This window comes from Leishmania major, chromosome 17 (genome assembly GCF_000002725.2).
Source record: "Leishmania major strain Friedlin complete genome, chromosome 17".
NCBI classification, from domain to species: Eukaryota; Euglenozoa; class Kinetoplastea; order Trypanosomatida; family Trypanosomatidae; genus Leishmania; species Leishmania major.
Window position 1 is genome coordinate 347,543 of NC_007258.2, and position 20,503 is coordinate 368,045.

The 20,503-nt window shown below is 61.9% G+C and overlaps 4 protein-coding genes across 4 annotated transcripts; all 4 read right to left on the reverse strand.

Annotated features, from left to right (window-relative positions):
• Nucleotides 1-2,130: 2,130 nt before the first annotated feature.
• Nucleotides 2,131-3,804, reverse strand: LMJF_17_0640 (conserved hypothetical protein; the record flags this gene model as incomplete). The annotated part of the gene is made up of 1 exon (XM_001682274.1): nucleotides 2,131-3,804. The coding sequence occupies one exon, from the start codon at nucleotides 3,802-3,804 to the stop codon at nucleotides 2,131-2,133; it is 1,674 nt and encodes a 557-aa protein (XP_001682326.1).
• A 784-nt stretch (nucleotides 3,805-4,588) lies between these two features.
• On the reverse strand, nucleotides 4,589-8,215 carry LMJF_17_0650 (conserved hypothetical protein; the record flags this gene model as incomplete). Its single annotated transcript, XM_001682275.1, has 1 exon — nucleotides 4,589-8,215. The coding sequence occupies one exon, from the start codon at nucleotides 8,213-8,215 to the stop codon at nucleotides 4,589-4,591; it is 3,627 nt and encodes a 1,208-aa protein (XP_001682327.1).
• A 740-nt stretch (nucleotides 8,216-8,955) lies between these two features.
• Nucleotides 8,956-12,810, reverse strand: LMJF_17_0660 (conserved hypothetical protein; the record flags this gene model as incomplete). Its single annotated transcript, XM_001682276.1, has 1 exon — nucleotides 8,956-12,810. One exon carries the CDS (start codon nucleotides 12,808-12,810, stop codon nucleotides 8,956-8,958), a length of 3,855 nt encoding a protein of 1,284 aa, XP_001682328.1.
• Nucleotides 12,811-14,249: 1,439 nt separating this feature from the next.
• Nucleotides 14,250-19,295, reverse strand: LMJF_17_0670 (putative protein kinase; the record flags this gene model as incomplete). The annotated part of the gene is made up of 1 exon (XM_001682277.1): nucleotides 14,250-19,295. One exon carries the CDS (start codon nucleotides 19,293-19,295, stop codon nucleotides 14,250-14,252), a length of 5,046 nt encoding a protein of 1,681 aa, XP_001682329.1.
• Nucleotides 19,296-20,503: the final 1,208 nt, after the last annotated feature.

The following is a 20,503-nucleotide window of genomic DNA, read 5'->3' on the forward strand; positions in this document are numbered from 1 at the left end:
TAGCACGCTGGGTATCTCGTCGGAACACAAACGGAGGATTTCGTTTGTTGGAAAATGGGGAAAACGGTGATGGGCGTGGGATGGGGAGAGAAAAGAGAGAGCGCGAAATCCAGGGCTATTGTGTATGGGCCTCGCGCACTGAGAATGCAGAGGCGGAGGGTGGGGTACGTTGCTGCTGTTGTTGCGGTGGTGCTGAGGCCGTGCCGGAGATGGAGGGAAAGGGGAGAGAATAGAAAACAGAGATGTGGGGAATCTAGAGATTGAGGAGAAAGAGGATGTAGGGGGGGCGGGGGGGGGGGCTGCAAAAGGGGTTTGAAATGAGGGGGGGGGGATGGCTGGGACGGGAGGCACCTGATGTAGCAGGTATGTGCATATGGGTGTGCTGGTCTCTCTCTCCCTGAATGCTTCTGAATCCTCTAGGTTGTCTGTGGCTTGCTAGTTTCGAGGGAGGGGACGGGCTGTAGGCGATCTATAGAATGCAAGGAATAACAGGCGTGAAGGAGAAGCGAGATGAAGGAAAACCACCCAAGCCTTTTGTTGCGTGCATGCGCATGTTCGTGTTCGGGCGTGCAGACGTGTTTACATGAAGAGCAGGTAGAGGAGGATACAGTTGGTGAGGGCGGAGAAGCTCTCTCTCTCACACACACACACACACACACACACACAGATCACCGTTTTGTGTGTGTGTGTGTGTGCATGCGGGGGGGGGGGGAGTGAGGAGACGATGAACGGTCGGCGCGGCGACACCCTCCCACCCCCTTGGAAGGCTCACGAAGAGAAGCACATAACATCCTCGCTGCCTTCCTTTCCCATTCGTCCTCTTCGCCTTGCCCCATCGGGGCACCTCTATTGAAATACACTTCTTTGCGCGTGCGTGCGTGCGTGTGTGATAGATGCGCAGAGACACGGGAGTGGAGGTGGGGCACGAGTGGGGAGTACGGAAAGAGGAGGAAGAGGGGTGGGGGAACGCAGAGGATGCCCTCGCGCTGCTGACACACGCACACACACACACACACACACAAACACACGCTGTGCTCCCCCCACTCCTTTCGTCCGCCTCGAAATCTCTTCCTCTCTCTCTGCCTCCACCACCACACCAGCTTTCCGACCTACTTTTCCATTTCCACACACGCACGCACGCTCACACAGACCTTATTGGCACACATAGCTCAAGGAAGCACAAGTGCCACGCAAGAGGCGCCACGATCGACGTGCTTCCATCTGGGAACACCTTTCCCCCTCTAACCACCTTCTTCTGCTCTATTCGTTTTCATTTTTGGGCATCGTTTCTTCGCGTTTGTATTCTACCTTGGAGAAGTGCACGTATAATCGAAAACTGCCGGAAATGCTGCCGTCCCTGCGCCAGCGTGAGAGAGAAGTGGCGAAAGGGGACGAAGTTACGTCGACGCTATGGGCAAGTCGGCACATTCACCTCCGTCGATCCGACCTCCGGCGTGTGTGTGTGTGTGTGTGGTCAGACCGCCTACACCGAGCCCATGCCGGTAGGAGTCGAGCGCGTCTGCCATACAAGAGCACAGACACGCGCGCACGCACAGGCGTGCGCACTGGCGAGAGTGCGGCGCTACACGTCTTTCCAGCGTACGGTGCCACCGGGTGGAGACACGCAGGGGGCCTGGGGGGGGGCGAGACCTACATACTGGGCGCACGGACAGAAGACATAACGAGAGACAAGGGGCCGTGCGGTCACCGTCGCCCATCCGCGGCCAACACGGCAACAGGAAGGGCGGGCCCCATCGTCCACCCGATCTCGTCGCACCGCTGTGTCGCAAGGAATGCGTGCGGACGTGAATGAATGAAGTACACCAAGGACGGTATTGAATATGCTGTCCGCAGGGACTCGCGCCCACTTGCTTGCCGGCGCAGAGCAGGAGAGCAGGCGTGTGGGTGCCGAGAGTCAGCGAACGAGCGAGAGTTGGTTGTTAGCGTTCTGTTGCCCCCAAGCATGCCTTCCCCACAACACGCGCGTGGTCGCGTTTGTGTGCGCTTGTATGGAGGGGAATCGATGCGGGCCGTCAGGATGGGGGGGGGTTCCGGCAGCGCTACGGGGGGGGGGGCCAAGCCTTGCCAGCCAGATGCACAGAGGTGCAAGTGCAGCCGTCGCCGCCAACCCTACTCGGTCCCCCATGTCCACGTCCGACTCACCTCCTTCTTCGCTTCATGCACGGGTACGACCCCGACGTCGTTGCCGGTAAGGAAGCCGACGTGCGAGGCACGGTTTGCAGAGGTCGACAACACGGTCTTCCCTACCGCCACGGCGGAGTTCACCACGGCGCGGCCGCTCTGCTGCGACGACTCAATCGCGCGCAGCGACCACGTCAGGAGGTAGTCCCCGCAGCTGGCGGTCACGCACAGCTCCTTGGTGCCCGGAAAGCGGTCGAACTTCGCGCTTTGGAAGTGCACCGCGCTTGCCCCACCCATGCGCAGTGTTTGCTCCGGGGACGGCTGGAGGAGGATGGGCTGTGGCTTTCTCGCGCCCATCCGAGTCTGAAACCCTGTCGACTCCTTGTCGTTGCTGTCCACGTACTTGGTCTCGATGAACAGCAGAAACGAGGTGGAGGTCGCGACGATATACTGGCCGTCGGCTGTGACGTCGATGTCAACGATCGGTACCTTGGTGTCCAGCAGCGTCTTGGCAGTTTTTGGGAAGTACCCACCGGCTGGCTTGCGCGCGCCGGGCGGGCCGGTGTAGAGTCGGATGTTCCCGGACCCATCACCGATGACGAGGTAGCCGTTCTGCGAGGTAGCGTGGCAAGTGAAGTCCTTCCGCAGCGACGGCAAGGCGTAGTCTGTCGGCTGTTTCCCATCCTCCATCACGACACAGCTGCGGGGGTCCATGCGGACGTCGATGTTGAAGGCAACATTGCGGCCGAGGCACGTGTAGACGGAGCCAGAGTTCGCCGCTGTGTGGTTCGCATAGGCCACACTCTGCACGGGCAGATCCGCTGGCTTGTACTCCTGCACCACAGTGCCGCGTGCGAGGTCTAATTGCTGCACCGCCGCGCTGCAGCCGCCGAAGAGCAGCATGGTGACGTCGCCGTTCTCCAGGAGAGTTCCCGTGGAGGTGCCGTCAACGCCGCGCACGACGAGCTTCTCCATGGCAGCCCGGTCAAAGCCTCGCTCCGTCTGCGGCAGCGCCTGCAGCTCCAGACTAGCCTCCTCGTTGCTCTTCTTGACAACGAGGACGCGGTTAAACTGTAGCGACTCCGCGGCGCAAATATTGCCGGCACCGGTGCTCGCCTTCGCCAACTGGCTTGGGTCGAACTCGAACACGGGCTCCGTGGCATCTTCGTTACAGACCTCGTGCGTGGTGGCGGCGCCGAGGTACTGGTACCACTCGTCCTCCGGGTCCACCTCGTCGTAACCGGTGAGGAGGCTGTAGGTACAGCGGTTGTACAGCTCCACAAACTGCTGCATGCGCAACTGTGCCGTCACCTGCGCGACATGCGCCGCGGGAGCGGCGAAGCGGAAGGCAACAGTCTCAAGTTCTTCATCGATGATCGCTGGCCAGTGCACGGACGCGGTTGGGGCGGAGTAAGAGAGCTGAAGGTCCACGCCGATGGGTTGCTCAAAGACCTTCTCCCCGTCTTCGGCCACGGCGATGAGGTACTCCACACAGCTGTTGTTACTGCCGGCAGTGCCTGCCGTCTTCTTGTGCTTCAGCAGGGAGATGGTGAAGCTGTCCACGTCGCCGAGGGGTTTGTAGTAAGGGTGCTCGCCTTCCTCCCCGGCGTACTGATAGAGGGTGCCCTGGTTGGTGAACAGCTCCGTAGTGGACGCCGACATTGTTGCCTACACACGCAGACACAGAGAGAGGGACGGACGGACGGAGGAGAGGGGGGGGGGCTTATCGGTATGGAGAACTTCTAAGAGAACGATGAGGCGTAAGGCAGAGGGAGACAGCAACAAAGGAAAACACAAGGGCCCATCACAATGGGAGCTCACATCAAAGGCGGCAGGAAAAGACGCGAATCCAAACAACGTGCGACTGAAGGACGGGGTGGTGCTTGGCGTCCACAAGATGTCTGCGTGCGTGCGTATCCAGAGGGTGGATGGTGAAGGGGGGGGGGCGGGTGGCGGGGGATGCCGTCACTATTGCCGCCGCAGCCCGCAAGCACGCAGAAAGAGAAGCGGAGGTGTACAGAGCGAGCAAAGAAGTGGGAGGGGAGGAGGAGGAGGGGGGGGGGCAGCCACCGGACAAGGCGGCGGTGGCACCCGATTATGCATGCACTTATCAGTTTCCCTGTCGCTGTGTTTCGCTTCACTCGCCTTTTTTCTCCTCGTTACTGCGCACCTTCTTGGTGTAGAAGAGTGCTCCTACCTGGATGAGGCATCTACGCACCAGGACACGGCGCTCACGCGTCTCGATGATTCGGCGCATTTGCCAGCATACAAAACCAAACAGAGACACCGCTGCAGAGGCAGACACATCACTGCGCACGCACCCGCACATGTTCGCACCTCAAGACGGAGCGGAGGCGCGAGGGACACAAGTGTCCGCACCGCCGTCTTCAAATAATGCGAAGCCTGGTCCTTTCGCAACATGGCGCACGCCACTCCCCTTGGCGGCTCACGCGCTGTCATCGCTGCCGCGTAGGAGGGTCACGTCCGTCATACGAACTGGGGTTGCCGTGACGCAGCCCAGCGCCATTTCCTTCACGACTGCCTGCAGCGTGCCCCACGGCCCTTCACTGTCGAGCTCGGATGGTGACGCACATCTTTGGCGTTGCCAACCGCACATAGCGGGTTCAGCGGCCTGGAGGTGGCGCCAGAGCACCACGGCTTGCCGCAGGGTTCTGGGCAGCACCTCGACTTGGTGAAGTCGGCGGGCAGCCGCGCCGGTGCTGCGCAAGGTCTGGCCATGTTGTTGTTGGTCTTGCCGCAGTAGTGGCGACGACGGGCGTGCAGACACGTTGACGCTCCCATCTGCGCTTACCATTGCAACGAGGAGCTTCCACATTTCCTCTAGCTCGGTGCGTGACGTCTCCTCCTTCGACATTGCCGGCCACTCACTGCACCGCTCGAGCCCGTCCGCTGAGGTCGACACGTCAGCAGGCGCGTGGCCCCCTCCCATGCAGGTCGGTGAAGCAAGAGTGATGGGAAGCCACAGGTGGGTGAGTTGGTCTGTCGGCGCCACCACCTCCGCCTCTGAGATGACGGCGAACAGCAGCGGGCCAGCGGCAGCAACGTTGCAACTGTCTCCGCTACTGGCCTTCGTCGCACTATTCGCTGCTACCCACGCCGCCGCCGCCTTGCCACACGCAATCACGACGTCCGCCTCGTCCTGCAAGGCACCAAGCTGCGTGGTGGCCTCGTCGCAAAAAAGGAGGAGAAGACCGCCGCGCTGGTGCCACAGCACCGGCGCCGCGCAGCTGATGGCCACAGAAGCGGCCGGGGAGGTGACCTCGTGCACCGCCCAGGGCGAAAAGAAGGCGCGGAGCGTGCGAAGATACTGCTGTGTGCTGAGGTTGGGGTGTTGGGTGGGGTTGCCGCGTGGGAGCACTAGCGCGATGCGGGGGAGAGCACCAAGGAGCGCACCGAGGCGGCCGCGAGGGAGTTCATTGGGAGGCGACGGCGTCGGTAAGCGCCTCTGCGTCACTGCCGAGGCTTTCATCTCTGTGGCCTGTTCAAGTGACGGGGCAGACTCCAGTGGCTCACTGGAGAGCCGCCGCGGCCCGTCGTCGCCGATGCCGGCGTCCCACTCACTAGCACTACGTGGTCTGTCGGCACGGAAGCGACTTACGCTGGCGAAGACGTCCGCCACGAGTGCGTACACCGCCGCGAACACCGGGAACGCTTCACCGAACCGCGACGGGTCGACGCACCACTTCTCGTAAAGGTCCTCGATGCTGCTTAGTACCTCTGCGGCACCGCTTCCATCACTGCTGCCGCGGTGCGCGTCGCCGGCGGTCGCAGGTAGATCCTCGGAGGAGGGGCCAGGCGCCCTCATCACGACCGCCGTGGCGTCTGCGAAAACATCAAAAAGCGTCGCTGCCGCAGCGTCTGTGAAGCTGCCAAGGGCGATCCTCTCTAGCAGGGCCGGGGTCAGCGCCTGCGCTCTTGCTACAGCCGTCGCCGACGAGGAGTCTGCCGTCTCCGTCACTCGCGGACGTTTCCGATTAGCCTTCTTGGTAGGAGAACACTTGCGCTGCCCGGCGGTTTCACCGCCTCCCTCAGCAGCGCCGCCATCACCTGTTTTCCGACTCACCGCTACAGGGGTGCTCGTCAACACGGTGGAGAGCAGGGTCAGTTGCTCGGGGCTGCACGGAACGAGAATCTTGTTGTCGCCGAAGACGGCACCGGACACCTTGACAACGGTAGTGGCGGGTGCCGTGGATGGCGGGGGCTGCGTCGTCCCTGAAGAGGAAGCAGCTGCGTTGTTGCCTACTGGCGTTGGCCGCGGCGGCGGTGCCGGGACGTCCTGCAGAACACACTCCAGGCGGTCTGCTCCGAGGTGCGGCATAAGTCGCTGCAGCACCGCCTCCGCTGTGACGTGCTGATGCAGCGTAGCCGACCGACGGCTCTTCGTGACTTGCTGCTGCGTGACGTGCTCCTTGAAGCTGACAAGCGCATCGACGGGCGGCGCAGCTGCGAGCAAACAGCGCAGCTGCGCTTCCATGAGTGCCACTGCCTGCGCCACCTCCACGCTCTCTTCACCAGCACTGGCCCTGGTGATTGAGAAACCATCCTCCTTCTTCGCCTCCTCTTCCACACTCTCTTCTCCGGTGTCATCGCGCAGCATGCACAGCCAGATCTTGCACTGAGCTCCGAACGCGTGCGACGTTCGCGGCGATGGGAGAGCTCTGCCTACGTGGGTACCGTCGAGCAGCTGCACGACGTGGCCGCGCACCGACATGAAGACGTGAAAGCGACGCAGCGTGGCGTAGCTGTCGAAGATGACGAGGACGAGCGGCGGTGGGGACGCGGCGTTGGCAGCAGCGACGCCGCGACGAAGCCGCCGACCGAGAGAGGAGAGAGGCTCTGTCGTGGGGTCTGTGAGCGAATGGCGGCGGTGACGGCTGCAGTGATGCTCCATGCACGCGTTCACCTCCTGGAAGATGCCGGAGAAAAAGGCATGCACGCTGGTCGGGGCGACGTAGCGGGCAAACATGGTGGCGGCTGACGCGGCAAGAGTCGTTGTCCCCGCGCTGCCGACCGTCAAAGCCACCTTTTCAGTAGTAGCAGTCGACAGAAATCGCCACGCGACCGAGGAGGGAGCGGCCGTTGCGGCGGTGGGTTCGAGTGCGACAGGCTTCGCTGCCATGTCTTCCCCTGATGCGCCTTGTGCCACACCTCTGGAGTTGTGTGCCATCGTGGTGTGCGGCTGCTCGTCGTCGTCATCGCTGAGGCAGTAGAGTTGACGGAGCCGTGCCACGCAACGCTCTCGTTGCCGCTGCCGCTGAACCAGCAACGGTGATAAACCCGGTGCAGAGGCGAGCTTGGGGGATGCCGCTTGGAGGGCCCTGTAGATGTCATTCACCGGGAGAGGTCCCTCCGGCGGAGTGACGTGCAAGACGCGCTCCAGCAGAGAGCAGTGTTGTGGTGAAGGGCTGTTTTCCTCGAGAAGCCACCGTGAGAGACATGCTGGAGGGCACGGCACGCATTCGTACATCGACACAGCCTCGTCGTCGATGCCTGGATCCGTGAAGAGGAAAGACACGGTGACAGTACCGGCCATCACTTGAATACCCGTCACCTCGGCGAGCGCATAATGTAAGCGATAGGGAGGGCGCGGTGGTGGCATCAGCTGGTGCGGCGCCGCTGCAGTGACCGGAGACCCGCTGACAGTGTCGCCGGTCACACACGCCGACAAGCCACCGCGCACCGGGCGTTCACTGCACACGCGATAGGGTGCAAATACCACCGATCCGATGGACAGAGTGCCCAGGCGCGGGTCGTAGACATGCGTCGGTGCAGCCAGCTCGGACGACGGGGGAGGAGACGAAGACAACTGTGCCCTTTTCACCTCTTCGACTTGTTTCGCGCTAGTGAGCGCGGCAGCATGTCGAGACGACGACACCGCGGAGGGTCGCCACAGCGCGAGAAACTCCAACGCGGACGCCGAAGAAGCGACGTCTTGATGGCGAGACAACTGCTGCAGCTGCTGCCCACGCTCGTCTTCTGTGCTCGGCTCCGCCTTCACAGCATCACGGAGCCGTGGGGGTGGGCTTGGCGCAGCGGCTGAGGCGGTGTCCATCTGCGTGTGTGTGTCTGTGGGAGGCTGGACGCGGCTCACTTGTTCAGCAGGCGAGCTGTGGCTTGAACTGTGTAGGTGTGTTGAAGCGATGAATAACGCGACTTAGATCGGGTGAAGAGGGACGCGTGTGTGCATGTGCGCATTCTGCGTGGAAAGCGAGACGACTGATAGAGAGGGCTCTATAGCGGGGGTGTTGTCTTGTGTGTATGTCTATGTGTGGGAGAGGGGTGGATGTGTGGGCGTACGCGTGTGCGGATGTGCTTCACGTCCCCCGCCTTGTCTTCCGCCCTTTCTTTCTCTCGCTCCTGCGCGTTGAAGTCCGTCTATGCGTGTGTACCGTGAAAGAGGAGACAAGGTATGGAGTATAGGAGTGGGGGGCGGGCGAGGGGGAAGGAGGCAGCGTCCCATGGCCACCAATCGGTAAGGAGGCGCATCAGCCCCGTGTATGTGCAGCACGACATGAAAGTCAATGCATGCAATCCACCGGTCCCCTGTTCTGTCTCGTGCCCGAACGCTGCACTTTCTCCTCCCTCGACGCAGGGGTGGGGGGAGGGGGGTAGGGGGTGAGCGAGGAGGAAAGGTAGGGACGGCTGCGATGAGGCCAGTGGTGCTTGCGCGCTGGCTTGATTGCCTGTCGCCTCGTCGTATTGGATCAGCCTTCTGGCTGACGTAGCAGACATGAGTAGAGCAGAGGCAACAATTCCACAGAACGGAAGGCACGCGCGAACCTCCGCTCCCCGCTAGTGTGCAGGGGTGAGGTGGGTGAAGGAAGGGCGGCCGTGCGAGCACACGTAGTACTGCTCGACACACTCCAGCGCCGCTACCATAGAGCGCGCCGCCGTGGGGCGAAGAACGTCGCCGAACATGATGGCCCCACGACAGGAGCGGGAGATAAAGAAGTCGAGAAACACCGAGGGAATGAGCAGCGGACACGGCGGCGAGGAGCGCGGCACCCGTGATGGCCCCAGACCGCGGCAGCATAAAGAAACGGGGTCAGTGAGAGCAGACTCCGGAGGCACGAAGGCGTTGTCAAATGCGGCAGTCGCTGCGGCACCCACCGCCTCCAGCTCCTCCACCGTTTGCCGCAGCGCTTGCATAGAAGTGACATGGCGAACGACCCCCTCAACCTTCAAGCACGGCCATGCCACAATCGCCGTGGCCAGTGTGGGCCGTGTGCGTGAATATGCGGGCTGGCCAACACGCACGCCGCTGGCACAGGCAACGGCTCTGCTGCACTGCATCTCTCCTCGGTGCACGGCTGCTACAGGTTCGTGATGGAACCGCCATCCCCACTGACGCAGATGTGCCTCCACGACGGTCACACGCAGACGCCACTCGGCCGGCAGGGACACAGAGAATGACGCCGCCGCCGAAGACGCACTCGGCGAACATGCAGCGCCAGTGACTGCGTGCGACCACAGCAGCTGTGCAACGCGGCACCGACGCTCGAGTGCCTTCCGTGCGTGGGTGCTCAGCGACAAGGAGTTACAAGGCACGCATTCCGAGACTGTGCCACTCCCGGCGATCAAGCACTCACTCGCGGCGCGCCCCGCGCCACGCTGCAGCTCGGGATGGCACACGTAGGTGTCAGCAAAGCAGAGAAAGAACTCCAGCCGCACCCGCTCGTGCACCGCGTGCTGATCCGCGACCCACCACTGCAATGCGTGTGGTTGAGAACGGCATACTGGGCCTCGAGGAAGCACTGCTGCAGGGCCACAGCGTGGCTTGGACGCAGGCTGGGGGATGGTAGGGGAAGCAATGATCAGAAACTTTCGCGCCCACTGGAGCACCGACACACCCGCTGAGAAGGCAGTGGTGATGGGTGGTATGGCATCGGCCAAGACAGTTGCTGTGGCACCTTCGGCCGCATCAAAGCCACTGCTTTCGTCACCTCTGTTGACTCCCCTCTCTGGCATCCATGGACACGGTGCCGCGCAGGCGCGGGGCAATCGACGTAGCACACTCCCACGCCCCGTGTCCAGGAGGTGTCGCATTCGCGTCAGCCCTTCCTCCGTGTTGGAGGCCTGAACAGCCGGTGAGTGATGTGCAGTGGCAGACGCCTCGCGAGAGGATGGCGCTGTTTCCAGAGGAGGGCGAGAGCGCAATGCGGCCTGCTCCTCCTCTTCCTCTCTGGTGATGCGGTGCAGGTTGCGGTCGAGGGTGACGGGGGTGCGACGCGGCGCAGTTGCCGTGGGGTTGACTCCGCGACCGGTAGCGCTCAACCACAGCAGCGAGGAGGGGTTGAGCTGCACATGATGCAGAGCTCCAGTGCGACCAACCACACCCTCCGAAGACGCGGTCGAAGAGCTCCGCCTTTTCGAGGGCAGTGCTGGCACGTACGACTGCGTCCCAGGAACGCCAGCGGCCTCTAGCACCCGTTGACAGAGATATCGCACTCGTGACTGCACCTCCGCAGCTTCCTGCTTTGCAAGCACATGGTGTACAACGGAAGAGGGCTGCTGCTGCACATCCGGCGTGGTCGTGTGCGGAGGAGTTGTTTGGGCCGGCAGAACCTTTTCGTCACCCTCGAGGGGAGCATCCTGACTCTCGCACCCGCGCAAACTGCTGGTGAGGCGGCGCAGTGCTTCGTCGTAGAGCTGCACAAAGGACTGCTGTGCCGTATCTCCGTGTCGGGCCCGCTGCCGGGCCTCGGAGATACGGGCAGGGACGTACGCACTGTCAACAAACACAAACACTGGGACCGCTGCTGCTGAGATCGGCCCCCCTGGCAGCGGGTGTGCGCCGTGGAGATGTCGATGAGCGTTGGTAGTGACAATGCCGTAGGCCCAGTGCGTAGGTTCCAGCACACGGCAAGGCGTCAGACACAACGCTGAAGACGGAGGAATTGATCTTCCGCGACAGCCATCGTCTTCTGGAGGATGCGCTTGACCATCTCGTACAAGTATCATCAAGAAGGTCATGTGGTGCTCAGGAAGCGGCGAAAAACTGAGGCTCCCTGCCGCGCTCGGTGCCTGGCGGGCAGGGAAGGCGCTCACGCCAAGCGGGGGAGGGGTGCTGAAGAGAACCGCAAAGTGTCCAGGCCGCACCACTACCTCTGTCAGCACTCCCTCTGCCGCCGTCTCCTCCGGGGTCCATGCACCGCCTTCGCAGCTCGCGGCGGCCGCAGAAGACGACCAGAATCGTCGCGCACGCGCCTCCGCGCGGGTGGCAGACGGTGACGACGCAGATGAGGGGTCTGGCATCTGGATGCCGAATGCGTGACACAGACGACGCGCCGTCGCCTCGCCGCGTGTGAGTCGGCGTCCCGCCCTTCCGCCAATGTCCACCTCTCGTGATGCTTGACGCACCCGGAGAGCGCCGCTGTACAAGCCGTGCCGATTCACGCGCAGTCCCGCCGCCGCTACGGAGTCAGGGTGCATGCCACTGTTATCACAACCTGTGCGCGGTGCAGAGGCGCAGCGAAGCGGTGTACAGAGCGAAAGAGGGCGCAACGGGAGTGTCTCAGCTGGCGCACGTCGGGCAGCGTCCGCGTCTCCGCAGAAGTCATACTCGACGATCAACTTTGCAGAGAAGGCAGAGGGACCCTGCGTCGGGAAAGAGCACCGGGCGAGCGACGCGTCTCTGCCTCCGCTTGCGTCGAGAGGTCTGGCGGTCAGATACAGCGGCGCCAGCAACGCACACACCGCGGTCTGGAACATAACCGCCACGAGGTGCTGCTGCTCTTCCCGCCGTGCCCGCATGGCAGACGCCGACTTGCAGGCCCACAAGGTGCGGCGGCGAAAGAGCCCCCCCCGATCGCGTTCACTCGCAGTCTTCCACGCAGCGTCGTCACCGCCGCTGCTGCTGCCGATGAGAACGCCGTAGCTACAGGTGCCGACCAGTCCCACATAAGGGGCCTGGCGCACTGGCAGGTTATAGAACAGTCCGCGTACTCGACACACGGTGACCAGACGCATGAGATTGCGTTGTTCCCTTGTTCTGCCACTAATATCCAGGAGACAGTCGCGAGAAGAAGAGCAAACACCACCATTACGACATGAAGGGTTTCGGCTCGTATGCGGATGCCCGCGCACGTGCTTCTCAGCGAGGGGTATCTGCTGGCCACAGTGCCACCGCGTCTCCGGCACAAGGGGCCGCACAAGGAGGCAGAGCGGCGACTCGTCCGACAGGCACGCGGCGACACCACCGTCGCCTTGCGCCGCGGCGCTTTCCACCACTTCCAGGCAGACACTCACGGAGACATCAGCGCAGATGGCGGCCAGGCGGCCAAAGAGCTCGAGTCCACCAGGTCGTAGCGCGGCGTAATTTCGCTTCGCCGTGCCGCCTGCTGCTCCTGAGATTGCGACATCACCCACTGCCTCCGCCTCTGTCCTTCGTCGCACCTCGTCCGTGACGGGCAGAACGCATGTTCGTGTGATGTCCCACGCGAGTGCTGGGAGACAGAGCGACACCGCCACGCCGTGCGAGGCACCATTCACACTATAAGAGGGAATCCTGCCAACTTTCGCCTCGAGCTCTGGCAGTCCGACCTGTGCGACGCGGGCAAACGCGTCTGTAAAGGTCGGAAACTCGTGGCTGGCACGCAGCACGGCGGCGTCGTGTGAGGTAAGCCGCTGGATATGCTCTTGGTGCATTGTGCGGGGTAGCTATTGCAGCGTTCACGCGGAGTCGAAGGGAGCTGAGCAAGCGAGGGAGGAGGGGGGGGACGTTGCCACGGTCAGAGCGTGTGTCTTTTCGGGTGTGTAGGTGGCCGATGAGGTGGGGTGGTGGAGGCGCATCGTAGGCGCAAGCAACAAAGCAGAGAGAAGGAGGGAGAGCTGAAAAGACAGGAAAGAGGGACTGGCGTGGCGCGCAACGGCACCGGACACGTGTCGGCGGGGGTTTCCACGAGAGAGAGAGGGAGACGAGGTGCCGAGCAAGAGGAGAGCTGCGGCAGCAGTTGCCGATCCATGTTCCTCCCTCATATCACCTCCGCATCGCCTGCTTCTTGTTTGGTTGCTTGCGAATGCTTCGCTTGTCGATGCGTGTGTGTGTGTGTGTGTGTGTGTGAATGCTGCTTAAGACCAAAAAAGAGAGAAGAGAGCCTTAAACACACACGCACGCACACGCACAGAGGGGCATGGGGAGAGAGAGAGTGAGAGGGGGAGACAGAGGGACGATGAGGCGACACTTCACTTCACCGTCTTGGTTTCCAGCGGCAACAAACATCGAATAGAAAGCAAGAAAGAGGCCAACACATACGAAGGCAACCCCCCCCCCCAAAAAAAAAACAAGGCGAACATGACACGCACCGCACGCATGTCAACCAACACACACGCCCACATACGCAAACATGCATACATAGAGACACACGCCGGCGACGACAACCATGACCAGTGGAACGTATACAGAGGCCATCCAGAAGGTATTGTAAGCAAAGGATAGACAGAGGTTTCGGGGTACATCGAGCACAATGAAAAGGGGGAGAGAGAGAAAGTGTGCGTGTGTGTATGTGGCTAATGGGCGCAGTCCGACCTGCAACGCATGAGGGCAAGCACAACGAAAGGAAAGAGCACACCAAAGAGAAAGATCAGAGGAGGCACCCAAAACACGTGACCATCATCACCACCACCACCACCAAGACCGTCATCGCCTACTAGGACCACTACCAAAACGAGACAAGAGAAGGGGGAGGGGGGGGGATGGCTAAAAAACAGCGACACACGCTCTCACACACAGAAAGCGAGACAAACGGCGTAAGAGGAAGAGAGACGGTGGATACAAACAAGACACGGGGACACCCGCGCAAAACACGCACACGGCGAGAGAGAGAGAGAGAAAGAGCCGAGGTAGGGGATACATCGGTGTGTGTGTGTGGGGGGGGGGGTTCTCCCCTCTCTCTCCCCTTTGTTTGATTGCTTTCAATGTGTCTCTATTATCATTATTATTCGTGTGTTCCGCATTGTTGTACATACGTAGACAAGCTATAGCAGAAAGAGACTCGCGCGTGCACATGTGCGTGAGGTGCAACAGACGGCAGGTGGCCTCGTCGTCGTCGTCTTCCGTTATCGTTGCTTGGCCACGAGAGCCCGTCTCAGTTGAGAGGCAGCACCATCACTGCTGCAGTCTGATTGTCGTTGCGTGGCTTTTGCGTGCCGGCGAGGTTGCCGCGCACGGACGACTCGGCAGAAACCACGACGGAACTCTCCGTTCCTTGGTCGCTTTCCGAGAAGACGACGCGGAGCGGGTAGCTTTCCGTGCCGTCGAGGCGGTTGCGGCGGTGGTCGCTGTTGTGATACGGTGACAGAGTCAGTCGCTTGGCCGGGGTCTGTAACATGGAGTGAATGTCCAGAGCCGAGTCGTAGCAGTGAGACAGATGCTGCTGATGCTCTTCCCACATGCGCGCTGACGGTGCCGTACGGCTGCTAGAGGGGAGATCGAACAGCACAATGGCAGAAGGGCTCATCAGGAGCGGTGCCAAGAGCGGTGCTGTGTCGTCACTGGCGGTGGAGTGGCTGCCATGTGGGCTGCTGGGCCGACTGGTCGTCTCTCCCGCTGAATCGAGGAGGCGAGCCGTCAGAGGGTGGCGCCGGAGGTAGTGGAGCCCCGAGCAGTGCGTGGGGCGTATGGTGGGGGCCACTACCCTTCCCACAACGGCAGCACTAGAGGCAGCGGAGATACCGGAGGCGCTCATCGTTGTATCATCCACTGCGTCCTTTCTGTCCATCCCCGACGATGCAGCAGTGTCGTGGGCGGTCACTTCAGGAGAGAAGTTGGGTGCGAGATACGGGTGGGCCTGCGCCTCCGTCGCTGTGAGCCGCTCCCCAGCGTCCCAGTAGAGGCAACCCAGCAAGAAGTCCACCCACGCATACCGATGCCAGTCACACTTGCTTGGCAAGGAGAAACACTGATCGGACTCGTGAACTTGTCCACCGGGGAACATCACCTTCAACAGCGCCAGTTGTTCCTCTGTCTCCCACGTAGTCGTGCAACCGCTGCCGTTTGGGAGAGGCAAGCCTGCTTCCCTCGGGCTTCGCTGGGAGTTCTCCATGACTGGTGGCGTGCTCGACTCTTGTTGGCCCTTGAGACGTCGCTCGTGTTCTCGCTGGTGTCCTGCGGCATCGTTCAGCACCTGGATGAACTCGCGCCAGCACCGCTCCACAATGACGGTCTCCTCGTTTGGGTTCACGTCCTCGCCATCTACAGCTAGCCGCGGCTCTTGCGAGTGTGCCTGACGCAAGTGCAGCTGCACCTTCTGTGAACCGGTGTCCGATGAGGTCACATTGCCCTGCGCGCGCGCGGCCGCCCTGACTGTGCTTGCTTTGTGCTGTTTATACTGCCTCCAGCAGGCCTTCACAGTAGTGAGAAAGGCTGCGTCTGGCATCCCAAGTACCCGCACCGCCGACCGCAGCATCGTCGCGTCGTCGCAAACATCGGGGAAGAGGGCGTGACCCGTGTGGAGCTCGTAGAGGACGCACCCGACCGACCACATGTCGATGGCGGTGGTGTACGGCAGCCGCAGAGACATCTCAGGGCAGCGGTAGGACGGTGACTGAAGAGGGAAGGCGGTGGCGGTGGTACCAGGGAGGATGTGATGAGCGTGGCCAAGGTCGATGAGGGCAATCCGCGACGAGGTCGTTACAGCTGTTGATGCAGCCATTGCGTGAGGCAGCGCGTAAGTCAGCCGAGTGAGGGCCGAGGGTGTGACGATGCTGCTTACCTCATCGCCACCGCCACTGTCCTGACCTGAGCGGGTTGTGTAGCTAGGACTTACCTCTCGGCTGCTCCCGCTACTGCAGCGCGGCGCCTCGCTAAGGGTCGTGCACGCTGCCCCATACCCCACCGACCCCTCCACGAATCCTGCGCCCGTTGACGTCGAGTGCGGCGAGGGAGTGAGAATACCAGTGCGACTGCCTGTCATACAGAGCGAGCGTCCTGCAAGCGAGGCCGAGGCACCATCGGTGATGCACTGATCGAGAAGATCACCGCCGGAGGGACGCTGCTGGGAGCTGCTCGCCACTTCGCTACCGAGGTGCTGCACACGGTAGCCACAGCTCATAATCGTGGCGCCTCTGTCAGGGCCGTCGGCGATTTCAGTGTTCCGCGGAGGCGGGTGCGGGGCCGTCAGACACGGCAGAGACGAGGAGTACGTCGACGTGCTGCTGCTGGGACTTCCACGGTCGCCAACGTCTGCGCTGGAATGCCCCTCCAGGTATTCAGTCGCATGAGAGCGGCGGGGCCCAGTGCCGCTGTGCGTGACGGGAGGCGCAGGCGCGGCTGTGTTTGAGAGCGACGACGACGGGAAACTGAGGCACAGCCGATGGAAAGGATGCATGTTGGGCGGGGTGGGGAGTGCAGCGGCATCACCACTGTGCGGGAGCGGGGCTTGGAGCAGCGGCTGCTGCGAAGGCGGGCGCGGCGGGGGTTGTTGGCTCGCAGCACCACCACACTCGGCAAGATGGCCGTTGATGCTGCTGCTGCTGCGGCCGCTCACAGAACGATCCACAAATACGATGTTCTCCGGCTTGATGTCGCCGTGGAGGACGTGCGCGCAGTGGTGCATGAAGTGAAGGGCATGTGCGAGCTGCGCGAGAACGCTGCCGACGACCTCGGTCGGTAATGCCACCGCCGCTTGGTCGCCAGCCTGCGAGGGTGGCGTGCTAGCGGGCAGCAGGGAAGAGGACGCGCTTACGGCGTGGTCAGCCTTCGCTTCTCGCGACTCGCGTCGCAGCTCCACCACATCGCGCACGCTGAAGCCGAGGAGAGGAAAGACAATGACGTGGTAGCCGCGGTACTCAAAGCGGCTGCGTGGGGTGAGCACCGAGCCGAAGAGCAGCGTGCGCTGGTCCGCCATGGACAGCCAAGGCAACGCTGGCGGCAACGATGCGGAGGGCTTGCGATGCACCGATGATGCCCCGGCCCGATAGTCGGCGGTGCCCCCGCTTGCGTCCTCCTTAAAGGTGCTTCCACTGCAGGGGCGCATCGCTGCGCAGCACTCCTTCAGTTGCTCGCAGATGGCCCACTCTGCCTGTGCTGCTTTCTGGTAGAGCAACTCGCGCCGAATCAGCTTCAACGCACAGTGCCGCTCAGGGGAGAGAGGCGAGGCTGCGTGGTCGACGGCGCGCACAACGATGCTGAACGTGCCGATCCCCAGCACCTCCAGCACCTCGTAGCGGAAGCATATGTGCATGCCTAGGGTGATCGGGAAGTACGAGGAAGAGGGGGCGGTGAAAGATACTACTTCCTCCTTGTTTTTCGGAGGGCTGCTGACGCTTACAGTCTCCTCCGAGGTGTGGTGGATTGAAGGCGGAGGTGTTGCGCGGTCTGTTACCCCGCACGCCGTGCGCGGTTGCACGGGAGGCCCGCAGTAATATACCACGTCACACCCCAGCATCTCTTCCTGCTCCTGCAGCGTGAGCCGATTTCGCATCCAGTACAGCGCCTCTCTAGGCGTCCACGGCGGCGGTGATAGTGCGGGTACCTTCAAGGACATAGACGACTCCACATTCGCGTGCGCGGGTGCCGGTGGCGCAAAGCTGCAGCTGCACCGCCTGCTCACGTTGCTGCTGCTGCCAGCCGTGGAGATGGAGTCGTTGGCTACGGACCTGCGGTGCCGACTGCAGAGGCTGACGCGGTGACCGAAAGAGCCACGCTCTTGTACACTGGCACTGCTGTGCTCCGCCGGTCGGTCCATCAGCGAGGTCGACAGAAGCGGCCCCTGCTGCTGCTGCTGCTGCTGCTGCTGCTCGACGACGAAGATTGACGGAGTGTAGCAGCAAGAGTCCACCAGCACTTCTGCACTCTCGCGCCGCTCCGGCGATCGCTCCATCGCTGCCGGGGTCAGCTCCAGCGGTTTGAGCAAAGAACACGGCGCGTGGTCGCGCATGATACTCGCCATGAGAGTTCTGGTCTGCGGTAACGGGGGGGCGGAGGAAGAAGCAGGAAGTTGCTGCAGCGGCTGTTGATGTAGTTGCGGAAGAGAGGAGAGGCTCTGCATACTATCGCCACGTAAGCGGTGAGCAAAATCCTCACGTGGAATTACCCCCATCACAGCTGAGAGAGGCATGGAGGAATCTGACCGGCCTCCTTGATCTGCCGTGTGGCTGCTGCTGCTGCGCCTCACGCCCCGGCGGGCTGTGCTCCCGATGGCGGCGTTGCTGAAACGGCGGCCAATGCTGTCAGAGGGCCAGAGTTGCGGCTGCCTCTTAATCTGCAGAAACATCCGCTGATCTGCCGACGCTGTCAAGGCATCGCCGATGTAGTCCCCATCATGCAGGGGGCTCGTGCTGGCACTGTAGCGGCGACGGCCGCGTCGCCGCGACGACGTGGTTGCCTCACTTGAGGCACAAACGACGTCGTGATCGAGAGCTGACAGCTCCTTGGACACCGATGTTCTCTCTACAGAGCTGGAAAAGTGGCGTGCACCACCCTTTGCATGGGAAGATGGACTACGGCCGGTGTTGCGTGACTTGCTTTCTCTCATCTGTGACAGTGGCTTTGCAGGCGAGACGGTGCACCTGTGAGGCCCGCCCTCGCTCGAGCTGGTGGGGAACAATGCTGACTCCGATGGAAGGTGCTGGTCGAGGTCCCGAAAGGGAGTAGCGGCAGGTGACACAGATGGGAAGCGCGCCATGGAGTGTGTGTACCCGCCGCGTTCGCGGCCAATGGACCGGCTGGCGGTGCGATCTGAAACGGCACGAGTGGGCTCGTGGGGAGAGATCTTGCCCTGCTGTGGCACTGGCGGCGGCGCAAGGGATGCGACGGGGGCCGAGTAATGGCCACCGGGGTGCAGCTGCCGGGAAGTGGGGGCGCAGCAATCCGCCTTGGGTGACCTCACCCAGCCATCCTGGCGCCTGTACACATTCCACATTCGTTTGTCGCTGTTCACACTCGCCAGATCCGCCGTGCTGAAGGCGAGTGGCGGTGGTGAGGTGTGCGGGGCTGGCAGCGCCCGATAATCGGGGGACTCCTTCGTCATGAATCCCTGCAGACGACGCGTCATCGGCGTCGAAAACAACGACGACTGGGATGAGCCGACCCGCTCAAGCGCAGGAGAGCTCTCGCTGCGCTGCGTTGGCGAGCCGAGGAGCGTCGAGAGCTGCGAATTGGCGACATTTTCATCGCTACACATGCCCAGCATCGAAAACTGCGCGGCGGCCCGTTCCTCTACTTCGACAGCGCTCGCATTCTTGTCTCGCGGAGGGGAAGGGTGCTCGCGTACGGGGAACTGGTTCCAGAGGCGCCGTGCTAACGATGGAAGGGCTGGGTTTAGCTGCTGCTGCAACGATGGAGGAGGAGCGCCTCGACATTGCAGTCGCTGCTTCGCCGGGGTGCTTGGGGTGAGCTGCGTAGAAAGGGCGTTGGGCGACAGTGGGTACTGCGAATGCGACGCGTCTGCTTCATTTAAGTGTGTCCCACTGCTAGCACGGCTGCAGCTGAGCGTTCTTGGTGACGCCGCGCCCCCTTGCAGCGGGGTGATGGCGCAGGAGGGTGCCAGCTGCGGGAGAAGACTCTCGCGACGCGTCAGAGACGCGGTATCAGCCTCAATGGGGTCGTTAGGCGCAGCGCGGCTCTCTGTCGGCGACGTGTGCGCCCGCGGCGAGTCAGTGGAGGACAGCATTCGCTTGAATACGCAAAACCAAAAGGAAAGAGCACGCAGACTCACGCCGAACGCAGCAGAGCGCACCGACAGCCGTGATGGAAGCGGGACAGCAAAGGCGACTCGGTGTACTTTCCCGCCCTCTTTTTCGCTAGCACTGGCTGGCAGTGCGTCCCACAGTACAGGGGAGCCGCACAACGAGAGAGAGAGAGAAAGGGAGAGGGAAGGGGGAGGGGGGGGGGCTGCTCACACACACACACACACACACTCAGACGTATGCAATCCTTGCGAAAAAGAACCAAGGTGGGAAAGTAAAGAGAAGACACGGAAGGGGGGAGGCGGGGGCGGCGGCGAGGACTGGTTGTGTATGTGTCGAGACTATAGCAACTCTACTCCTCTCCCGCAGTACGTGCGTCTGTGTGCTCGAAAGGCGCAGCTCACTTGAGATACAAGTTGGCCCACTGATATCGCACCCAGCGAGAGGTGAGAGAGACGGGAGGGGAGGGCAATGACGGCGACTAGAAAATGCACGGCGGTGAAAAGTGATCGCCTTCAGATCTCGAGGAAGGGAAAAGACAGCAGTGTAGGAAGGACTGCGAAAAAAGAAATCGAGAATGAATACAAGAAAGAGAGGGACGGGGAGATTTCAAACAGAGAAATGGCGTCGACACACCACACACACACACACACACACACAGGAACGAAATATACAAGACGCAGTCGAGAAGCTATAAGGAAGCGGTCAACAA